The following is a 25,885-nucleotide window of genomic DNA, read 5'->3' as shown; positions in this document are numbered from 1 at the left end:
TAGATCACATTCCTCTAAAGACTAAAGATAGAAATGAAGATTAATAAAAATACAGCTGTAAACCACAGAAGCATTGCATTTTGAAAGAAACTAATAGTTTTTTTTCTTTGAACCATAATTATATATACTTAGAATTTTAGCATTAGATGGAAATCCAGTAACCATGGATGTGGCCAATCCTTCGCCCTGCTTCGGGCTGCTGCGATATCAATCATCTGTATCAATTTAGGCACTACTCTTCATTGATGGTCATTGGTCATTATCACATCATTCCTTGGTGGTTGGTAAAAATACTAATGTTTACACTCTTGAAAACAATTCTTCATAATCTTTCATACTGAAAGGAATTATGACCTTTGATTTTTTTTTTGTAATTAGCTGTGAACAGAACATGAAAAAATCTGAGTGAGATCTAGTCTGGCCAGATCAGTTGAGAAATCAACAAAGTCAAAATTTAGATTTTCAGAAAAAAACGTAAAAATCACTTTATATGGTTTCATTAGCCAGTTTTTTGAACCTTGCATAGCATGGGGGCAGTCTGAATTTTATGTTCTGTGTTCTTCTAAGTGTGCTAGGTGCCATGATATTATATGGATAGCATTAGGGATGAGCAAGCAAATTTATTAAATTCGGTCTTGCGGCAAACTGGGACTCTCTCGCTTAGCAAACATGTAGGCAAGAACGGCCTTTGTAAATTCGACCGGCAAGACCGAATTTTTGGGACCTGCAAGAGCAATCAAGGGAGCGGAACTGTCAGTCCTGTGTTCTTGGATAGAGAAACTCTATCCAGAAACACATACTACAGGACAGCAACAGCAATCAGGAGAGCAGAGCAGCTCTGCTCCCCTGATTGTAGGCTTGCATTTATTCTGGCTTGTAGTGCCCGGGGATTGCTCACTGACAGGAGGATTCACAAAGCTGTATTTATGAATGCAGCCACGATTATCCTCCTATAGTGATTTCCGATGGTTTTGTGGAATTTCAACGAAATTTCGCTGACCCATCGAAACTTCGAGGAAATTTTTGCAAGAATGACAGAGGCATTCTCGCTCATCCCTAGTTATCAGTCACAAAGTATGACTTTTATTAAAATGAAAACACAGCAATTATTTCAAGTTACACACAGCCTTTTTTCTCTATTGTAATGTAAAATTTGCTTGTTTTCTTAGCACATGTGCCTGTGAAAAAAAAAAAAAATTGTATGATTCACTTGCTTAACAGTCTGCTAGGAAATGAACATATATTACCGAAAAAGATGTACTACAATCCAGTTCCATTTATATTTAATAGCACTTTAACACACCACAGTGAACAGATGTTACCTAATTCTCTTCCTTTCTAGGGATGAGCGAGCGAATTTATCAAACATGTAGGCAAGAACGGCCTTTGTAAATTCAGCCAGCGAGACCAAATTTTTGGGACCTGCAAGAGCATCAGGGGAGCGAAGCCCTTTACTAGTTGTATGTGTTCATTGGATAGAGTTTCTCTACCAAAACACATACTACAGGGCGGCAACAGCAGTCAGGGAAGCGGAGCAGCTCCACTCCCCTGATTGCTGTTGCAGCCTTGTACTATGTGTTCCTGGATAGAGTTTTTCTATCCAGAAACACAGTGTGAGTCTCTCGGCTGGCTGCTCATGAATGAATGCAGTGTGGGAAAAATCCTCAGATTTTTCCCACAGTCGCGCTCATTCATAAATGCAAGCCGCATGACTCACTCTAAGAGGAGTATCGTGGCTGCATTTATGAATGGAGCCATGAGAATCCTCTCACAGAGAGATTCCCGGGCACTACAGGTCTGAATGAGGGCTTGTCCCCTGGCACTGACAGAAGGATTCCCACAGCTGTACTTATGAATGCAGCCAGGAAAATCCTCCTATAGTGATTTCCGATGGTTTCGCAAAATTTCCTGGACCCATTGGAACTTTTGGAATTTTTCGTGAGAATGCCAGAGGATGCAAGATTAAAATGTCTATTTATAAATATAGAGCAAAATAAAAGCATATCTAAACCTAAAACCAAAATTAATGATATATTGAAGCTTACACACTTCCTTAATTGTGGTGGTTGCTTTAGTTTTCTTTTCTGACTTTTTTTAATTTATTTCACCTAGTGATCCTGACAGTAACAAACTTCCTGTGCTAGAGTGATAGCTAAGGAAAGGACACTGGTAAAACTACAGTATCTAATTTCTTTAAGGAATCTGGATTTTGTTTTTCTTTGGAATAAATTGAACCATGTTTTATAAGTGTTTTTCCCTTCCTCTGGAGCTCTGGATCAAATGTGCATACATGTTTCTATCTGGAATATTCAGGTTTCCCAGCATGTTTATTTCCCTAGTGGTGGTTGAATACCTATTTCAAGCTAGCTTCGTAACCGTGGACAGAATCCCTCCCTTTATGTTTTGAAATGTTTTTAAATGTATGTTTAGCAGAGCAGGAAGGACCAGTACAAATGTTGATTTTTTTAATCATCATAGTACCTGAAACAGTTATCAAGCACTGATTAGGGTAAAGAGTGAGCGCCTAAATTATGTCTTTGATGTTCCCTAGAACGTTCTTTTGTATTAATGGCAAAAAAATAACAATACATTTTTTAAAGATATATGTCCCTCTGTCATTTAAACCATAATGCATCATTTGCTGCTTTACTACTTTAAATTGCGTAAAAGCTCACCTATGAAGAGCGCTTGCTGCAATTTAAAATGCTTTGCCCAAAGCATCTGACAATTGAACAAGATTACTTTGCATGTAATAGCATTTTAATCAAAATGTTTTATTGGTTTGCAAGATACAAGAATTTGTTAACCTTGATTATGCCTTTTTTTTATAACCCTAATGAAAGAGTAAAGCTACGTACACACATCAGATTTTTATCGCCCGATAATCGGCAATTATCGGGCGAAAATCTGCCGTGTGTACAGTCGGTGTCGTCCATCGTCCGGACGACCGACCTGCCGGATCCACGGACGATGGACGACAGCCGATCCTAATGAAAGGGAAGGGGAGAGCGCGCAGCAGGGTGCCGCTCCGTCGCTCTCCCCCTCCCCTCTCCATAGAGCATGAACGGTGCTGTATGTACAGCACCGTTCATGCATCGTGCACTCCCTTGTCGTTGGAAAGGATCGTGAAAGATCCTTTCCAACGACAAAAATTGGAAGTGTGTACGCAGCTTAAGGGCAGCCAGCACCTCGGTAACTTAAACTGCAGTGCTAATTCTTAAAGAACCATCTTCTGAAGTTTTGAAAGTGTGCCCCCTTTTATTCTCTACGGGGTTTGCTGTGGGTAGAAGCTACTCGTAGCATCCCTCCTGAGACAACGGTTCTCTGGCATGAAGATGTGGTAACCACACTGCAATCTCACTGTCAGTCTGAACATAGCATTACACCAGTAGTTTCTAGGTAAGAAATTTGTAATTGTTATAAGAACTGTTGATGTTCCAATATATGCCCAAACAAAGGTCTTAGTTAAATCAACTTTCACATCATTCTCCAAATTCTTCTGTAACTGACTAAAAGTTAGTTGGGACGCAGGGGTCTGGAGAACAACCACCAGCACATTGGAGTATGTCTACTGTGTCCATAGCAACCAGCCGATATGTAATTATCCCCTGATGGACATATAGTAAACATAGCTGAACTCCCATCACTTGTGGCTATGTCCCTTGCTACAATTACAAACACATAGTAAAAAAAGTGTTAAAGCGCATTACTAGGCATAATCATTTACACAGAAGTAACACTTTGTATATATAGCACTTCCACTACATTTGCCCGATATCAAATTAGTGCCTTTTGATGTACAAAAGTATATTCACCCATCTCAGTTCCTACAGAAAAAAATATACAAGCACTTTCATTGAACAAATTCACTCTGCAAATTGTTTTTAAAATACCTCTATTGTTGATGGAAATGTTTTTCTATTCCTAGAAACCTCTGGGAAGGTCTATACAATAGAGGGCCATGTAAAAGCAACATGATGTCTGTTTTAAAACATGAATCCCTCATGAGACTCACAACTCTTACATCACCTGGAGCTTTTGAGTGATGAACGTTTCAAGTTACTCCAGTGTCTCACTTCCTGTTTTGGCTTGAATTAAATGTTTGATGCTGCCTACTATTTTTTGATGGAAGCCAAATTTGTCAATAGAAAAACACAAAAGGTATCAAGTGAAATGCAGGTTTAGATTCGCAAGCAATAAATAAATATATTGCTTATGTTTTCAAATTTTATTTTTATAATAATTTATAAATATTGTTATTCCATATACAAGTTCAAGTTAAGGTATCAATAATATGTCTTTCATTTCTGTAGTTGTGTGTATTTGTGCTTTTAAGCTGTAAGTAATTACCCCTTTACACCCCAGTCCTTCTTTACATTTTTTGCTTCCCTATTTTCCAAATCTACAACTTATTTCCTCTTTGAAAGAGCAAAAAAGTAATTGGTATTCAGGCTGAGAAAATATGGTCAACAAACGTCACATTCTTTCCATCTTCACAGTGCTGACTGTTCTCCTGCAAATAAGGATTAAGAGCAGTTTGTAGCTTTCAAGCAGAAAGTTGTGAACAGCTCCTTAAAAGTTAATGGATGTGAATGAATGAGATAAAGCATTGACCTCTATTTAAATGGTCATGTACACATGAGCTTCAGCTTAAGAACCTCAATGTAAATGGACAGCAAGTTTTTACTTAGCCTTTGAATGCCTCTCAGCCAGCTTTAAGCATTTTTTAAAAAACTCTAAAAGCAGCTTTCACCTTTTGTGCCATTACATAATTCCCTATCAAGTATGTAATCTTCAGATCAGCTGTACTGATAGAAGTAGATACCCGAGTAACAAAAACGCATTACCCTTTCATATAGGGTTACTTCAGACTGGCAGTAAGGCTAAAGCTACGTACACACTTCCAATTATTATCGTTGGAAAACGAACGACGAACGTTCATGCACGATATATACGACCGATCGTATAGCACCGATCCTGCACATAGAGTTAACGACACGATCGTTCGTAGATATTGTACACACAATAGATACGATCGTTTGAGCGATAGAGGAACTATGTGCACGACAGGAAAGTGAACGGACGTTCGTTCATCACGCATGCTCTGAACATGGACGATCAACGAACGACCGTACACACGAACGATGTTCAACGATCGTCGTCCAATCCGATCCGTCGGTCCGGTCGTTCGTTTCCAGCGACTTTCCTCATTCGTCGGCGTCGTTGGTTACTTTTTTACGAACGATTTTTTGCCCAATCGATCGTTCGTCGTTCGATTGGAACGATAAAAATTGGAAGTGTGTACGCACCTTAAGATTTGGATACCGCTTTCTCACACTCCTGAAATGCATTCACAATTCAGATGCTACACGTAGCTTCCCACTAGTGGCTTCCCATAGGGAATAACTGGGTTAATAAATGGTGAGTGGTTCAGTACTCCCCACTGTAAAATGTTCAGACACTATTACATAAAGAATTAGTTCAGCAGTGAGGGCTGCAAAGGAGCTGCCAAGGTGAAGCACTGTTGACCGTAGCTACCCAATCAAGTGCAAGCAAAATTAATGTAATATATATATTTATATTTTTAATTTGTTGGTGGTGTTAGTAAGAGGGTATAAATCACAGTGTAACAGCAAAAAAAAATTGTTTCTGAAGCACTATTATTCATCAAATTTGAAGCAAGTTCTTTTACAATGTGTTAACATAGTTGTGTGTGTTAAAACCTATTGGCGTTGCAACTTTTCACTGGGACGGAAATTTCCTTTTTTTGGATCAGTAAACTTTAAGCCCAAAAGTTAGAAAAAGATGAAACACAACATTTTGAGTTGTCATCACAGCAATAGGAAATGGAAAATCCTCCACTGGGGACACCTGTTCCTGGGACTCTCTGGGATGAAAATCTTGTTCAATTTAGCCCTTAATATCCTGCTGTGCCTTTAACACAGGAAGTCTCCCTAGCAGGCCGAAGAAAGCAAAAATAATTTAGTAGGGGATTTAAACCTTCCCAGCAATACAAATTAAAAAAAAAAAATTTGCCTGAAAACGATCCGGACACCTAACTGCATAGTAGATATCCAGGAGAGGTAATGCCAGCATTTTGTTTTACTGCAGGTCTGTGCAGGTACTAACTGTACATTTTCTCTAAATTTATAACTTAGAAACTTGATTTGCCTATCACTACAGAGCAGCTTTAGACGTTTGCTTGGAGGCCATACAAAATTTTATGCACAGCTTCTGTGACCAAACTGAGATCTCTTGATTTTTCAATACCAAACCCTGCATTATCATTTTTCAAAAGCATTTGACCTAAACCTTAATTTCATTATATGCCAATGTTTCCCATAAAATTCTTTGAGCCAGACACCTAATAGACCAGTTTTTTTATATGTTTTATGTGTTTGACATGGGGGGACACTTGCAATAAATTTTAGGTCTTCAGGGACCCCCCACTATAATTATTATATCCACAGCTCACAGCACATTAGTGTGGAGGTCAGCAGGAAAAATGCCTTCTACATTGCTGGCCAATGGAAAGAATTTCACCCTTACAAATAGACAAAAAAATCATTGCTGTCACCTAAACTGACCTAAAAGTCACAAATAGCTCATTACTCAATAAATCCCTAGTAACCTATGGAGGAACCCTAGGCATCCACTGTACCCTGGTTAAGAAACACTGTAGTAGATGAATCTAGAGTAACAGAATGATGAGACCCAGAAGGAGTTTTTATTGGGACATCCAAGATTTAATGTAGATTGGGGAATCAAAGTAGAGAAAAGTAAATATAAAAATATGTGCCCATAGAAATTAGAGGGTGGCAGGATGTGTAAAAACCCAACAGACCCCCAATACCCATGCCTACAGAGGCATCACTAAATATGCATATTTGTCTCATGTAAATTCATTCTGAACTTTTGATGAGAGCAACAGAAACACATGCAGTGACAAATCATGTGACAAATCATGGTGCTGATGTATCCAAAGAAAACAAATGCAATAAAGGCTTGTATAGTGCAAGGATACCCCAAAAAGTTTGTCAAGTAATATTAAACAAATAACTCACTTCCTTCTATTACGTACCTTAAGTTTATCAGCATTACTGTTTGTTGAATCTGTATTTAAAAGGTTCTTACCTATAGCAGCTGCTAAGTAACTTTGGTCATGTGTCTTTTATTCATTAGACTAATCAAAACGAAGCACCCTTGGTTGTGAAACAACTCCTGATCATAGCACAATCTAATGAATGTGAATCACATTGCTTTCTTTATACCTACAGCAGAGCATCACTGATAGCAGTCCAAGAGGTTGTACATGAGGAAACAGTATGACAGGAAGCTGTAGACCCCATTCCCCAGAAGCCATTCTATAAGTCTGATATCTTTGTATTTCTTTTGACAAACACAAATGAAGGTTAGGTAAATTATTAAGTTTTTGTGACATTAAAAAAAGTTAAATGTTATCTAAAAATTTGGTACTATGTTTAGAGGTATTTTAAAGTTGTGCTACACAAACTGCTCCCACAACATTTTTACATTTTTTACTAACTACTTTTTTTTACATTTAGTAATCATTAATGGTCCATTGCAGTTTATGGTTTTACATTCTGATATTTCCATAAGTATGAAATGTAATAGTCATTTAGATGAGCAATCATTTATCCTCATCTGGCTGTCATCCACATTGTGGTTACACATACCATGGAAATTGCAATAAATCACAGCCTATCATAATTAAAAGCCAATTTGGACTTGACATGCTTCAGTTCATTTTACAGTACAATTTATAAATTCTGTCATAAAAGTAAAAATTTAAAGGGTGAATGACAAAGAATACATTACGCATAAGATATAAAACAATTAGAGCTCACAAGGAAACATGTTAATCTCTGCAGGATTCTAACCTACTTAAGTTGCTGAGAGGAAAAACAATATCATGTCATCATCGCTTCATTGTCTTTTGAGCTGTGCTGTTAATTGGAGAGTGATGAGAGAAATCTCATTAGCAAAGTGTGAATTTTTCTTTGCAACCTTTGCCTTGCCATAAAGATACATGTGAAGATATCTTTAGTAATAAAAACAATAGGAACCCCCAGTTCACATATAATTAGGTCAATTTTGAAAATGGAGCAAATCCTAAACCCTGCCAATTTCTAATATATTTCATAGTGTCAGAACTAGAACATCATTAGTAGAATTTAAATACACTTATACTAAGCTGTACTTGTATGAAAAAACTGGATAAGTGTGAACAAGGTTATCTTGTTAGCACAAACATCTTCTAAACAGAGAAACCAGGCAGATCTAATCTCTACTTCCGTGACATTACATTTGCTAAGGCATTGGGTAATATAGATAACCACCACGTTTTTTTCTTTTATTTTTATAACTAATATTATTTTTTATTTTTTAATCCTTCTTTGTACTGCTGATTTCTTTTAGCCACATTTGGTCCATTCCTGTCTACATACACTTACTGCATCATTGGCTGTAAATCATTATTCTGGCCCAGCTTCCTTAAAGTGATGGATCATGTTGGAGAAATGGTCCAGTCCACTAGACCAGCATGTGTTTCAGTGGCTTTTTTTAATTTAAATTTTCTCAACAAACACAGTATATTTCCCAAATTAAACAATATTATTACAAAACAAAAAGTTAACAGCGATTCAACAAAAAACTTAATTGTGCCATAACATTTAAAAAAATAAAAAATAAATCCCATACAGTGAACAGTGAATTACATACCAAAAAATATCAATATTAATTTTCTTTTACAAATATATATCTAATCTGTAATTCTGTTGTGTTATTTTTTTTAACTTTTAAAGAGGGGAAAAAAATTGGGGAACAGGAGAGGGTTAATATTTAAGTATTCATATCTTAGTGAGTACATAGATCCATATCCTATTGTTATGGTCCCCTTTACATTTCAGATCTGGTAAAAAAGTACTCCCCCAGCCAATCTCTCCGCTCCTCCAATGACCTACTAATACCTTACTCACTCATAACCACATCACATGCACGGATACAAGACTTCTCTAGAGCTGCCCCAACTCTCTGGAATAGTCTTCCTCATCCTATTCGGCTTGCTTCTACTTTTGCTCATTTAAAAGAGCACTCAAAACCTATTTTTTCAAACTTGGCTACCTATCTTCTTCTGCCTTTTGAAACCATCACTACTTCCCACCACTACATATCCCCCATCCTATTGTATGTTAAATTCCCCCACCTACTAGATTGTAAGCTCTTCGGGGCAGGGTCCTCTCCTCCTGTATCACTGTCTGTATTAGTCTGTAATTTGCAACCAATATTTAATGTACAGCGGTGTGTAATATGTTGGCGCTATATAAATCCTGTTTATTATTAAAAATAATAATATCTAGAATCAAAAAGAGAAAGTAAAAAAAGTATTATTATCTTATCTTCAGGTGGGAGACAATAATTAACTCCTCCTTCTCTAGTCAACATTATTAAATATTTATCTGAAGATGAGAATTTCAACTGGTGTTGCCAAAGCTGACAAAAAACCCCTCCAGTGCCATGTATCTCAGATACATGGCACTGGAGAGGTTACGGCTAGCGCCATAGTGCTTTGCTTCTTCCTAATAAAATTATTATGATGGAGAAGGTAGGATCCTTGTTTAAAGGGAACCTGAAATTCAGTAATCTGAAATAAACCTGTCTCCAAAATGTTTTAAGCTTTGGGAAACATAAGGGAATGTTTTAGGGAATGTCCGTGTCACAGATCCCCGCGGGTCTAGGGCATCTGTGCCTCCTTCTGGCTCACCCACCTTGGCGCACCACATCTACTTCTGGATCCAACTCTCTGCACACTTCCCAGTCCAGGTCATATGTTTCTCTATCAGCCACTCCCTTGCATCAGAGGACTAGGGTGTTCCACAGATGCACTCCATCTGCTGGCAGGCATGTGAACATCACCAGCACTCCCCCTGCTGGTGGGTTTGGTGTCTGTGGCTCACATGACCTACACTTAGCACATGACATCCCCTTGTTAAGGAAGTGACCTGGCAACAGGAAGTTGCCTGGACAAAGGAGTTATTTGTGGTTCTACTCCCAGGTTTCTAGTGCTCCAGTTTCTGCTTCATGTTCCTGTGCTATCCATGTACCGACCCCGGCTTCCCCGGGTACCTATGTACCGACCTCCTCTGTTGTCTCTCCATAGCAGAAAGCTCTTCACTTTAGGACCTGTGATAGGATCACCTTGTCTTTCCTAATCAAAGCTGAATAAAAATGAAGTGCCTAAAAATGAAGCAACTTAAATTACTTTTACATGATAAAGTTTATATTACATTTTAGTAACTGGCTTATATTTTATCGTAAAGATACCCTGTTACATGCTCATTCTAGGGCTGATTAGTTAAAGGAGTTTAAGTTGTTCATTTAGAAAATCATGACTCTGCAAGCGAATTTCACTTAGGAGTTTTTTTGGACATTCACTGAAACCTTCCCTGGTGGAAAAGCGTTCAGGTCCATTTGTTTCAGTGGCAGTGATTGATTTTCCTTCAGGGAATATTTCAGTAAAGGTCAAATTTACTAATTTATAAACATCAGTATCATCTGAACTACTGAATATGTTACATCTGAATCCTTTATGTTTCTAATATTTTTATTTATACAACACCTGGAGATGGAAACTGGTAAACAATTTACACCTTGTCATGTAGCTATTAAATATAGTAGAGTATCCACTGACCTTTTTTTGATTGCAGATAGTAAACGTAACAAAAAGGAAAGCTGGTACTAATGGGATACACAATATATTGTTACTTATCAAAAGTATGATTGCCAATCCTTTAACAACAATGTGTAAATTAATAAAAGAAGAGAGGAACAAAGAGGGTTTTTTGGCAATAGTGCTTGTAATCAACATATAATTTAAAATAGTTACATACACATAGGCAAACAAATGAGTGTTCTGCAAAACAAGCAGAGTAGTTATTAGCAGTCACAGCAAACTATTAGTTAGTTAAGTGATTTGTAATCACATGATCTCTAGACATAAAGCACCTACTGTACATGAGTATCTCAATATCCAAGTAAAGCGGAGCTGCTGTATGCCGACGCAAATGAGCTATATGACGGTCAGTTATTGCCCGCAGCTTTTAATACCAGACCCGTTTCGCCAACATTAGGCTTCCTCAGGGGTAGCTGTGTGCTTTATACATCTACATACCGTCTGGATGTTTTGTAAGATATAGGAAATAATTAGTCCAATGTACTAGTACATATGTAAATATGCATATATATATGTAAAATATAAATATTGTTGTGTATCATGTTGTAATGTACATTCTAGTAATCATAAATAGAGTAATAAGGAATATTTCTTGTATTAATAAAACATTGGAGCATTGCTTGCAATAAAGCTGAGGGAGTAAAGCTAAGATAGTTTTTAATGCCCATCGTCGGCTACATTACAGGTAATGGATCCTGGGATGGATTCATCATTCCTAAATCCTGTGATGGGTGCAGCATTAAGGGATGCTGCACCGTGTGGGAACAGAAAACTCTGACTCCACAGTATGTGCATCGGGACAAAAGTGCAGATAGTATATTCAACGTATTTGATTTTTGTCATTCAATAGAACTGATCATCAATAAAGCCCAGAACCTTTTATAGTGTCTGTATCTTAGGCTTGATAAAACAAGTCATTAACGCCATAGAGGTAAATACTGAAGGGAATACCCCCAGTCTCTTGGTATACATACCTCAAGTATCCCAGGAGGCTGTGGGCTGCTTCGTATGTACAAGGGGCTTTCTTGTAATGTAAAAAAAGAAAAGTGAGAGCAGCACTTTTTTTTACATTTTCAGGAAGACACATCACCTGATCTTGCACCTGCGCAGTGCAAGATCTGGTGATATAAGAATAAGTCGGATAGAAAGGGAAAATGATGACCACGCCCACTGTCCAGGCTGAGCTACAAGGACTCAGCTCAGACCAGACTCTGTTTTCAGAGGGATTGACGGCTTTACACCTGTAAAGGCAAATGTTATTTATTTATTTGCTGAATGTCCCAAAACAATGCATACATATATATGTTGTTCCAATGGTTTATTTTTCTCACATAGAAAGTGATTGGCAATTCTTTAGCAGATTCATTTTTCTTCAGTTTTAAATCAGAACTGATAGTTTTATTGGATAAAAAATGTAATTGGAAGTGAAAATCAGCCTTTCTATGTTAGGTCTGACTTGTTTGTCAAGCTACTTACCTTATTTCCACAGGTGGGAATGCTTCAGATTTCTCCAGCTTATAAAAATGAAAAAGTTACCAGGTTTATATCAAACCATACCTAAAAAAAACTTCAACATTTTGGGCTGACCCTTATTTATCATGGCACACAAGCAAGCCTTTGATGCATATCAGTACTTCTGATCACCTGCAACTTCTTTGCAGCAACTGACTTTCCACATGCATACATTTCAGCAATTACTGCACCTCATTTCTAAGGTCAGGTTCATGATGAAGATATCAGTGGACCATGCATGCATATTGTGAGTTGCTATTGCCAATTCCAGTCTCCCTTTAAAAGCATATAACATTGCACAAATAGATTGCATTTCACTCCATAGCAGGAAGTACCTAAACCTTTAGGGCAGGATAAGCCGGCTACAGATTGAACATTTTTAAATAAATTAACATTGTAATTGGGTTTATATATACTCAACCTGGCAAAAAAAAAGATCTGATAAAGAGAAACCCCTGTTCTTAGTTCTGCAATCATCGTTTTATGTTTTAGGTTGCTGTATCAAGATCAAAAAAACAGCACAGCATCAATGTGATTATTAATAAAAAGGAGGTACCACTAGCATGTTCTGCTGTGTAACTTGATTGGAGAGGCAGAAATTAAGGATGTTTAAACAAAACCACCTGCATCTTTTAATAATAAAGTATTATGAAACCTAGAAAATGTAAGCAACTTTCAAACCACCTCTGTGAAAATTGACTTGGCTTGTCTATGAAGCGTTTATACCCTGTAGTAAAATGCAGGGTTTAATATTGAACTTAGTATAAAGCACATTTTGCATTCCTTCATTTCTAAGTCACAGGGACTGTCAGATACCAATAGATAATTTGCTTTTATACAACCTATACAACGCATAAATGAAATTTGGCAAAGATAAAAGTTAGCCACAAATGATTGCAACTTGCATGGGCTTTATGTGACATGAGCAAACCTCAACTTCAAAAGGCAACTTAAATATTTTTAACTGCTTGAGTTGCCTAATTCCTCATTAATCCTTGGGATAGCCTTTACTTGACATCAAAGCATTACTGCAATCGTTTGTACCCAACCTGTATGAGAGCCTTTCACCTCACCAGATCTTGGGTGTACTTAACCCTGGCTAAAGTAACATGTGGATTTAATGGTTAAAAGGGTTAGGTTGTTGTTTCTCTGGGGTCACAGATTACTTGAGAAAAAAGGGTGAATTTTGAATTTACTATTATGCAGTATTGATTACTTTTATGCAGTATTGTACTGCCATCTGCTGGATATTTTATATATATATTCACCAAAAATTGCAAGTTGAGTTTATTGGGCATCATTTTTTATAATACGTGTAATGAATTTAATTTAATTGAAATTTATTTGTTTTGTAAACCGGACTACTTTTTGATGTTAATTTTTCTGCTACCTATATGAGGTAAAACATAAGTTCATAAAAAGGACTATGGTATTAGTTTTTATGGTTTCTTTTGTTAATAAAATTGCTTAGAATTGCATATGGTAGAGCTTGATCACACAAATTTGGAACATTGAGCCTGATTTAATAATGCTCTCAAAGACTGGAGAAGATAGACTAAAATGGGAGATCTGGGTAATCCAGCAAACCTGAAAAGAATTGGGTCAAGGATCATTAAAATTTTCCAAATAGGAAATTATTTTACGAAATCCATTCCAGGCTTGCTGAGGATGAGCTGGCAGTTGCTTGGCAAGTGCATTTACAGTGCCTTGATCATTTTTGCTTCAATCATACTATAGGGTTAGAGAGTTGTTCTTAAGTACAATACATAGAGAGGTTGACAAACCCTAAAGTAAAGTAATAGCGAGTATACTGTTAAAAAGTGATATACAAGAACAATTACATCAACACTATTAAATAAATACATTTATATATATATATATATATATATTTAGTTTAATTTAAAAAATAAACAATAATAAATCAGCAGTTTGTTATTAAATTAAAATACACGGTTTGTCCTAGCCCCAATGACATTATTGGGTTTTTTGGACAGTTTTGCTAAACTGAGATATTTCCAATAATAGGTTTTTCAGGGTAAGTCCTAAAAAGGATGGCTCAGAGTCATATTGGTGTGGAGAATTTCCGGTCTTGGTAGACCCGATGTGTTTTGGCTTATTGGCTTTTTCAGGGGATGAGTCTCATGAACTATGCTGGTACCAAGAGATATTATATCATATCATACCCATCCCAATATTATTGAAAAATAATAATTGTATATTGAGATTGGTTCATAGTTTGTGTGTCAAAAAGTATTAAAATGTAAATACGGAGAATAGGATTGGTTTAATATTAATAAAAAATATTTGGATAAGAAGCTGAAAAATGAGGAATATAGTGGCTGTCATATTCTTTATTGTCAATCAATTTATAAACATTCTACTGAATGGCAACAAATCACTGCGAATATAAAAAAAGATTTAAGGAATTTAAAAAGAGGCTGATAGGTCCTAATATATACTCGCCTCTTAATGTTGTTAGATTCTTAGGAAAATGGTGTTTCGCCACCAAACGGTTTGGCTGTGCTCTCAGTGCTCATCTCCCTGCAATACTCCTTTCTGACCGTATACATTTCAGCTTGCAATGGAAGGCCTATGTCTCTCCTATACATCCTTACAATCTTGATGGATGAATGAAACACCAATCCTCGTTGAGTACCAAAGCTTTTACAAATCATTTATGTACATCAATATAGAAATATACCAAAATCCTCTTTAAGGCTTAAGGAGCACTAACTTGAACAAGGTTTTCAACCTTCACCTTGCCACATTTATTATCACGCATGTTTGTGTCTTTCATGATATCCCATTGACCGTAAAGTACGTACAAAAGATATCCCTGAGGAAGCCTAATGGTGACGAAACATGTCAGATTTTTGCACAAACTCTATACGGTCGGGACTTTTGCGGTTCTTCACACATTTATTTGTTTGATGACATAGAAGTACTGTGTCTAGTATATAATACCTAGGATCTTGTGAAGTGTTAACAGGACCAAGGTAAAATACCTGATTGGGTTATGTAAATGTTTTGATTCTTTTGTTACTATGTAACAAATACACGTATATATTATTTCATACAATCCCTGAGCCGTGAACCTCATTCTTTTTCTTCTTTTATACATTATATATGATTGCTTAATGAGGTGGCTCAACATATAAAGTTATTAGTGAAGAGAGGGGAACACCCTTATGAACTTCCATCTTAGGAATATGGAGCAAAACAATGGCTTTTTTGGAAATACAATATAGGTAGAATAAATTGTATATGTATATATCCTTCATTGAAATAATATGGTATAGAAATTAAGTTTTATGAATATTAAAATGTGAATATTAGAATGAGAGAAAAGTAGCTTACTGTTCGCCATGTTTTATATGCTTATACTTGCTGGAAATTCTAGTTGTATTTAACTGTAATTTTTAGCATTTCCAGAAGGACCATGTTAAATTCTCCCTTTCTTCTCTTTCACCTCTTTCGTAATTAGCCCAGCTAGGGCATTAATTGAGCAGTATGTAGAGGCAATATTTTTTTGTTTAGTTTAAGATCCAGCCAGGAAGAAATTGAACTTTTGTCAAGTATATAAAAAAATGTGTGGACATGCTAAATGTATTGTCTTGTTTTTTTTAAGCCCTTAAAAAAAGTTATCTGTATATTGCAGATAACTGGATAATTGGATTTGAAAAAGGAGAATAACTTAAAGTTGTTGCTTGCATGCAATGTATGCACCTAGTGGTGAATCGGTGGGCTTGCATATGTGAGAAGGACATCATCATCAATTTTTTTGGGCTCCTTATACATTATGTTATTATATACCCTATAATATACCTTATAGATCTTTTTATTGAACCCTGCAAAGGTGTTAGCTTTCATAGCAACAGGCAAAGTGACAGACTCTTCAAAGTGCACCTGGACCCCTAATATGGACATTAAACTATTTTCATATTCTTAACAAGCAGTAAATGAGCTTTAAAACAAGCCACCCTTGACCTTTCTAAGTTGTTTATTATACAGTTATTTCTTCTCCAAGGTCCTCAAAGATCACAACAAAGTTTTTAGCTTCAGATTTCAGTCAGTGATAATTAGCTTGGAAACACCTGTTGTTTGTTTGCATTTAGGAGTGGACGATGATCGATGGAAGACGACGCTGGATGAGCACAGGGGGACCAGGTAAGTAAGGATGTACAAAATCTCGGGCTTAACCATCCTTGCAGTTTTTTTTTGCCCGAGCGAAGGTCGGGCTTAACTGCAAGGAGGTTAAAGTAGACTAAGATCTGTAAAAACTAAGCGCTTGTAATCAAGTACATTTACAGATTTATTAGTATATATAACTACTTTAGTTTGTATGGCACAGGTTCACTCTAAGTCTAAAAACAGTTTCCCAGCCATTCCTTGTTGAGTCACATTCTTTAAATGAGATTTTCCGTTTTCTATTATTTCAGGCCTTTATAATACATATTGTTTTTTGTTTTTGTATTCTTCTTTTATGTTTGATTCTGTTTACTGTTTGCAATTTTTTAAAATTTCCTAATTAAACCCTTTTGTGCCAGAGGTATACAATGTTTTTTCAATGTTTCAATGTTTTTGTCTGTTACAATTATGGGTATGTAATAGAACCACCAATGACATCCCTTTTTTTTTACTTTTAGACCATGGGTACTTGTACTTCCACTTAATAATAATAAACTGGATTTATATAGCGCCAACATATCATGCAGCACTGTACATTAATTGGAGATTTCAGAATAATATTCCATGCTCAGGAACTGGTAATGTTTAAGTCTATTGTATGATAATAAAATATTAGAATAGATATTGTGACATGAAAAATGAGTTACAATACATCTATAATAATATATTAATAATAAACTGGATTTATATAGCGCCAACATATTATGCAGCACTGTACATTATTAGGGACTTCAAAATAATATTCCATGCTCAGGAACTGTTAATGTTTAAGTCTATTGTATGATAATAAAATATTAGAATAGATAATGTGACATGAAGAATAAGTTACAATACAGCTAGAATAGAACTGCTATTATATTTTGTTAAATTCTGATGTATACGTCTTTTTTTTTTCCTTGTACAGTGCTAATCGGTGTTGGCATTGAAACGCTTCAAAAGGGACAGTTTCCAAGTCTGGCCTACTATTTATTGTAAGTACTCAGTGTGTTTGGGCACAAGTATTACATTTGAATATTAAATATTACAGTATATGCATGTTTTCAAAGCATGTATTGGTTCTTTTCCCCATAGCTGAATGCAACATTTTGCTTATAAACTAATTATATATATATATATATATTATATATATATACACACACACACACACACACACACACATACACTTGCCGGACAATCACATGGTGGCAACTTAATGCATTTAAACATGCAAATATTGTCAAGATGATCTTTTGAAGTTCAAACCAATTTAGTTGCCAGGTAGTTGGAGCCAGGTGGGCTGGTCTATAAATTTCAATAACTAATGACCTGCTTGATCTTTCACAACAGAGCATTGTCCAAAATATGGAAAAATGTCTGGTGAGTTGCATTTTTCTGAGTGAATAGCCTTGTTGATGCCAGAGATCAGACAAGAATGACAAGACTTATTTAAGCTAATAGAAAGGTAACAGTAGCTCAATAACTCTTTACAACTGGCATATGCAGAAGGGCAAAATGTTGAATAGGAAAACAGCAAGAGACCACACGGGATGCCACTCCTGTGAGCTAACAACAGGCATCTGAGGCTACAATTCACACAGGCTCACAAAATTTGGACAAGAAAAGACTGGAAAAAATGTGCATTTTCCTTATCAATTATGCCTTGTATCAACAGTTAAGGCTGATAGTGGTGTGATATATAGTTACATAGTTAGTTAGGTGGATCCAGAGGAAGGCCAAAATAAACCCTTGTTCAATTTGCCCCAAAAGGGGAAAAAATTATTCCTGATGGTGATGGTGTGTAACATTTTGTTAGCAAATTTTGTGCCGTATTAAGCACCAATTAAGCGTCATTTAAATGCTACAGCATACTTTAGCATTGTTACTGACTATGTCCCTTCCCTTGCGACCTCGGTGTACTTATCTTCGGATAGCCACAGATTCCAGCAGGAGAATTTGCCATGTCTCAAAGCTCAAATAATCCCAAACTAGTTTCTTGAATATGACAATAAATTCACTGTACTCAAACTGTTGCACAGTTACAAAATCTTGTAGTGCACAGTATGTTCCTAAGGTAGGCACCTTTTTGAGGCTTTCAATAAACCCTGGGTAACTAGGATTACCCTAGGACCCTAGGATAGACTGTATTGTTTATGTATCAGTGGGAAGCCAATGATAAACAGGTAAAATAGAAACCCCACCACTCTGCAAGATCAAACTGACTGTAAAGAAATGATGAGCAAAGAGGTGGTAAGTAGGGATGAGTGAGCAAGTTTTTAAAAACATGATCTCCCAGCGAAATCGGGGGTTCTTGTTTACCGAAATTGAGAGTGATAGAGAGTGAGAACAGCCGGTGTAAATTTGCCAAACCAGAATCGAATTAAAAAAAAAAAAATCGTGGGCTGTGCTGATCGATTAATGCAGCAACGGCATGATTAGAGGCACACGTTCATGCAGCCCTGGGAATCCTCCTGTTTGCGATTCCCCATTCAAAACCTCTAGTGCTCTTTAAATTGCTGAGGAAAGCTTTCATCAGCCAATCAGAGAGCACTAGAGGTTTTGAACGGGGAGACTTGTCCCCATTTAACCTCTAGTGCCCGGGGATCGCAAACAGGAGGATTCCCAGGGCTGCATGAACGTGTGCCTCTAATCAGCTGTGAGCGCAAAGTTCCCACGCTCACCGGGCTGTACTTATCAGCTCAGTAAATGTGGGAACTAAACTGCAGATGAACTCTCAATAAAGAAAATCCATTGGGAGTTCATCTGCAGTTCCGCTGCAATCCCCGAGCACTAGAGGTTAATTAACCTCTAGTGCCGGAGATCGCAATGATTTCCTCAATCTTCCGATGGTTTCGTGAAATCGGTTTGCCTAAATTTTGCGGACCCATTGGAAGTTCGAGGAAATTTTTCCCTAGAATGCCGGAGGCACATCATCCCTGATGGTAAGGCAACAGTTTGTTCATCAGAATTTGACATTACAATACATGACATCATTCCATGAACCCAGTGGTAAGTAACATTTTGGGTGCACTTAAACCACCATGTCTAAGAAGTGGTAATGGGAGAATATTCATTGTTTATAGATGCCAAAACCCTGTGAGGAAAGTTTATATTGTGATTGATACTGTTTTATACTAACATAATTTACTTCAAAGTTCTGCTAGGATAACCTCTGTTTTCTTTTTGGTATGCATTATTTATTGTCAAAATGTGAGTGCCACTGGTGGTATTTTCTGCTGATAGAATAATTTTTTTCTAGTGAAAATACATTAATCAAAACATTATTTTCTTTGTAAAGAGATAATGAATGACTGAAATAAAAATGTGCTTACTTGTTTATATAGCAGATTAAAAAACACTCATAATCTGACAAGTCATAAGAATTCTGAAGTATTTTAGACTGCTGTACAACACTGAAAAAAGGCTAAAGAATATGCAGCAGTATGTAGCATACTAGATACTTCTAAGAAGGTATTCACATTAATTTATTCATGTTTCCAAAATAAGCAGACTATTCCTAAATTCAGGACAGTGGGTGGAAACTAATGGCTTCTATGAAAATGGGTTTGGAGACCAATGGAAACATGTAACTCCGAAGCTATGCATACGCTTCAATGATGATGGTCAACAATGGTTTGAAATGCCACTTTACCATTAGATTGTACCTGTGCTATATTTCAGTGTTTTTGAATGCATAGTTAACCAAAATGAGACAAAAAGCAACGATTGGCATTATTTTGCCCACTTTCCTGAAATTAGGAGTAGTGTTGGTGTTCGAATTTGGGTTGTCCTTTTATTCGACCCGAAAATGGCTGTTCGAATTCGGGTAGACCCGACCCAGAAAAATGAGATTCGACGGTAAAAACTTGGATAAAAAAATGTAAAAAAAAAGTGTTAAAAAAATAAAAAAATATTTTTAAATTAATGTATTGAGTGTTTGTGTTTATTTACCTGATTTTTTTTTACAGGTTATCCTACAATGACATATCTCTTACTCTGCAGTTCAGTTTCCATGGTCACATGCAGCTGTGACTGCAGGGGATCCCCGGGGCACTAGAGGTTGAATGGGGACAAGTTTAGTGCCCTGTGTTCTTTGATATAGAAACTCTATTCAAGAACACATACAACTAGTAAAGGGCTGCAAGAGGAATCTGAGTGCTCTTGCAACCCTTAATAGTCCTTAAAATAAACCAAATTCTCCCACTATTGACTTCTCACTATTCGATCGCATAATCTAATTGCTCTTGCAACCCTTAATAGTCCCTAAAAATAACCTGAATTCTCCCACTATTGACTTCTTCCTCTGGGTTCCTCTTTTTTCAGACATGGATTGGATTTAGCCATATGCATACCCTCTGTTTTAAGAAGTTTTATTATGCCATGTTTTTTATGTGACACATTTACATTAAAGTTGACTTGTAACTGTAAAGCTTGTTTATATTGTATGTTTATAATCTAATTAGACAATGATTGTTGTTTTTCTGCTTCAGGTTTTCATCAGCAGGAGTGTCATTCTGTGAAGGGGCCTTCTTTATACACATGTTTTTCATGCACTGTGTAAGGTAATACCCACGTCTTACATTGTTCAGTAACACAGAAACCATATGTTATGTCAAATACTGGCTTTGTATAAAATAATAAATATATTACCATGTCTCTATAAAATTAGATGGCAGTCAGAACCCCGTCTGTATGTATGCTTAAGGAAAACAGCACGAATGGGAGGGTTTCAGAAATTTCTTGGTTATGGCATTCTGTCAGTGGCTTGCTTCCTTCACCCAGTACTGGTCTGGCATGTTACAATTCCAGGTAAGGATGATAGATATTGCGCTTATTAATGTTATCATTTGTTTCTGTTTTTCAAAATGTGCCCTTGTTGCTGACTTTTAATCCCCCTAGGGTTGTGCCCTAGGAAAAGTACTTTGTAAGAGTGTCAGTGAGGGTCCCCATTTATCCTGGTTAGTGTGTATTTAGCAGTAGTTAGTCACAAGCTAGTCACAAGTTAGTCAAGCTACTTAATTAGTTCTACCAGTGTAGAAAAATAACCCAGGGTAATGAGACCAGGAGGTGTGAAATTTGTTAAGCCACTTTGTTCTGTTACCAAAATTGTAGTCAGCATAGATGTTAAACCTTCAATTTACATTGCTGAAAGAGGGAATGTGAAGAGATGTGAAAAGAAATGACATCATTGAAAGGGGACGATCATTTATTTATTTTGAACGGAGTCTGCATAATAAATACAAATATGTAACCAACCCTCAACTCGCCAATCCAGAAAAAAAAATACTAACTTTGAAGCCCTTGGAGGGTTTTTTTTAACACCTTAAATTGCTATACTATGGTATATCCTAACAACGAGTACTTCCAGGACTAAAAAAAGGTCTAAAAAAAATGAGGTAGGATAATAATGTTCTTGCTTGCCAAGTTTTTAGAAGGGGTTATCTCTGGTAAACCCTGGTCCAAAGTACATGGTACATGATTTTCTCATTTATTAACTAAAGTATTAAAATCTATTGACTACCAATTTGGCACTGTTGGGGATTTCCTGAGCACACCGAATCTAAATAAATTCAATCAATTAACATCAGCTACTTTTGGTACATTTTACTTTTGCCATCACCAAGGACATTATATAATTATATTAACATCATGGGTAGATTACAGTTTAGCCATTGTAGTAAGTATATACAGTCTAAAACATGATTCTGTAATTCTGTATTGTATACCTCAATGGTATGTAACATTGTACAAGAGTTAACAAGGTTATATCATCACACTTGTGTTGAGTTAAACAACATTTGAAAAACTTAGTCTCCAAACTTTCCTTGATGTGTGTGTATTATGTATACATCTCTTTATCTTATTTACATGTTGCACTTACTAGACACAGCAGTCCCAAATATTACTGTTTGCGGAGATTATACTTAGGTCAATCATTTAACTATTCAAGTGCTTCTAATTTGCATCAATAATGTAATTTAACATAATTTAAGTTGCAGATACATTTGTTCTTTATGCTTGAGCACGTTCCCGTTAGGGGTTTACCACATTTTTATTACCCAAATTTCTTTGTATATAGTTCTCTGAAAGGAAACACAATTCCAGATTACACACAATTGATGTTAATTTGGTACCCTTATAAACGGCAGACAGTAGTGGAAAATAAAGTAATCTGTTAAAACACATCATTTGTAGTCTATACCAATGTAACCTAAGAAATGTCAGTGAAATATGATAAAAACAACATTAATACAGCTTCTTCTACATATTCACAGGAACTATGTTAATTGTTACTGGTCTTGCCTATCTTTTCTTGAGTAAACGTAAGAAGATTAAGAGCAAGGATGGCGTTTTACAGGCTGAATATTACACAGACCCCTCTACCACAGCCATTGCTATGACCAGAGCTGGAGACACTGAACAAACTTACACATTTAATAGCTCCTTGCGTGAAAAGAAGGAGTCTCTACTCACCCATATGAGGAGCATCCTCAAAGTAAAAAAAGACCGTCAACCATCTAAGACAACAGACCAAGTTCATGTGGATGCTTCTATAGATTCATCTGCTAAAAAGAAACAGGTTCATTTTGAAAAAAAGGCTATCAAAATTATCCCCCTGGAGGAAGGCATTTTTGAAGACCAGGAAAGTGAGCTAGAGGTGACAATTTCAGACACTGTTCCTATTATACCCAATGAACCCAAACAAGTTTGCAACAGCTTACCCATGACTTCTGGCATTTTTTAGGGTGTTTGATTGTAACATAATAACACTGTAGTCAACTTTATTTTTTCAGGGAACAATTGTGAAGCAAATTCACACTTACATGGGCTGCTTTTGACAGAAAAAAATATTTTGGGTAAAGAACCAAGTACATCAGTGACCAAAGAAGTGCTTGTTCATTACACTATGCTGTTGTAATCATGATTTTGTCTTAGTTTATGCTGTAGATTGCACTGACGTGAACAAGGTATTTATTATAATAGCTAATAAAAGCAGTTGTAATATATTTGCTTCTTTATACTTGTAATGCTGTAGATGATAAATACAGTGAATTATTGTATCTAATAATAGGGTTACAAACATTGCAATTTGATTGTGCAAACCAGTAAATGGTTGATAGAAAATAGTTCCTAGTTTTCAGAGATGCTAGCATTCAATCCTGAATCTAGTATTCTGATTTGGTCAGTCCTAATATGTGGAAGAACTTTCCCAAGATAATTTGTTGAAGTTAGCTCTAATACACAGCTCAGAAGCAGGCGTGTCTGAACTCTCCAGCATACTTATTAACACATGAACTAAAACACAAATAATTAAGACTGACCACCAAAGAAGGATACTATGTATTCCAGCAGTCAGTACACATGTTTTATTTGTCTGGAAGTCCTGCTGACATGTGTATATGATGCACTTTTCACTATGGTCATTTCCTTCCACATCACACACATACTTTCAGGATTAGAGAAGTTCCTACTACATCAGAAAAACTAAGTTTTCTTACCTGATTAACAACTGACCATCTATAACAAGCTGAGGGTAAGTGTCTACACATGAAAAAAATACTATATTGATGGCAGTTAAGGGCACAAAACAATATGAAAATATTATTTTTTTACATAACTGCAATTTTCCTAAAATCATCATGGGATAATGTTATGTGACCATTATACATATATGCACTTTTCATTTTGCTAGTATTGCACCAGTTGTAGTAAACAGAGATTCTAGACTTGAAAACAAAATTGAAAGAATCTGAAGGATTCTTTAGCATCACAAGATTTCAGTATCTTAGATACAGAGGCTGTAGTACTCTCAAACTACAGTGTTCCTTTTCTACTTATGCTGAAATATCCTTACCTTTGTGTGCCAGTCAATTCAAGTTTCCACTTGTGTAGTAATATTGTTAAAGCTTCTCTACTACACTAAACTCACCATTTTGTGGAGCAGTGTTATTGATATCCAGCTTTTACTGCTATGTAGTGTGAATCATCATTGTGTGATCATTTGTTGTTATTTTGGTCTCAGTGATGCATTGGATCCATTTTGAGAGACTTCCTTATGCATTTACTTTATAATTTAAAAAATACTAGTAAGGTTCAGAAAGCTTAACAATAAACTGTGTGCATGAATAACAGTTGTTTGTAAATCTGTATATACAGCTAAAAGAATTTCAAACAGACAATAAGTATTGTCAAGTTTCCTTAGAGATTTTTGGTGGAAAGGAATAAAAATTATCAGCACACTTGAACAGCTATGATCAGCATTTACCTATCAACCAACACCTGCAATAATACGTAGGTGTATTTTCATGTTGACTAATGCTGATTACATATTTGTTCTCAGTTGGAGAGATTATATGTTATTTACCTATACTTTATAAAATCACACAGTATATTTGTGTATAAAAACATATGATACATATATATATATATATATATATATATATTATATATAAAGAAACACACACTTGTAACACATGTACTTGCTGTTTACTGATTAACACATTCACAAATAATTAAGCCTGACCACCAAAGATGGAGGATACGTATTCCATCATGTCAGTTGCTGTTTATGAATGAAAACAGGCTGCAAAAATATGGCAAGGAAGGCTGTATGTTACCAATTATCTAGAATGATGCCTTTTACCCCATTATACATGTCTGCATTTTGTTGAACTGCTGGAAAAAAAAGCCAATGAGTCATAAAACTGAGTCACAAAAACTTTTATTCTGAAATTGAAGTTGTAAAGTAAAACTCTTGAATGCTGAAATTTATTGTAATACATGCATATTGAATGCTCCTTTTGTGCTGAATATTTAATTGTAATTAAAATCTGATTTTTATTTTACATATTTATTATGTAATTTATTTAAAAATATATTATTTTACATTTTTCACAGGCTATGTGCTGATAGAGAAAGCAAACAGAAATCAGCAGCCCTTCACTGTGTATTTTTGCCACTGAATTAGGCTAATTTATAACCCACATTTCCTTAAATCCCATGATAGAACAAAGGGTCAGGGGTTATCTTTTAGATTGCTGGTATACTCAAATGACAGGGGAGAAGACTAAACAGAAAGGGTCCTGCCCTCTCAGAAGTGCCATGCTTCTAGGACAATGTGATGATAACTGCAGTAACTGTTTTTAGAGGATGACTTTGTCAGCCTAACCCTACATATTCTGAAGATAACGATGATATTTATTTTATATTGTTAGTTTAAATATATTTAATGAAATAGTAATCCAGTTTGGTTTATCTAAACTTAAACATTTATGATGTGTATTCACACTTTAACCATTCTTTGATGTCTTTCAAGTTAGCCTGCTAGCAGCAGTAGTCTTGTACCATGGAAGCCATTAATTAATGCAGAAAGTTTGTAGTTCCAAAGAGTGGTTAACTTGAATGATTAAAAATGAAATCTTTCTGGATTTGCTTGGATACTTCTTTAGGATAGAT

General features: G+C 36.0%; 1 protein-coding gene across 1 annotated transcript in view; it reads left to right on the top strand.

Moving 5' to 3' along the window:
* Positions 1-25,275, top strand: part of TMEM72 (transmembrane protein 72) — a 43,190-nt gene extending 17,915 nt beyond the window's left edge. Inside the window, exons 2-5 of the mRNA XM_072424342.1 lie at positions 17,358-17,424; positions 20,920-20,991; positions 21,099-21,238; positions 22,705-25,275. Of these exons, the coding sequence (XP_072280443.1) occupies positions 17,358-17,424; positions 20,920-20,991; positions 21,099-21,238; positions 22,705-23,174 (749 nt within the window). The 3' untranslated portion in view covers positions 23,175-25,275. The remainder of the gene's footprint in view (positions 1-17,357; positions 17,425-20,919; positions 20,992-21,098; positions 21,239-22,704) is intronic.
* Positions 25,276-25,885: the final 610 nt, after the last annotated feature.

This window comes from Pyxicephalus adspersus, chromosome 10 (genome assembly GCF_032062135.1).
Source record: "Pyxicephalus adspersus chromosome 10, UCB_Pads_2.0, whole genome shotgun sequence".
NCBI lineage: Eukaryota > Metazoa > Chordata > Amphibia > Anura > Pyxicephalidae > Pyxicephalus > Pyxicephalus adspersus.
The sequence above is the reverse complement of the archived record's forward strand: the minus strand, read 5'-3'. Positions and strand labels throughout refer to the sequence as shown.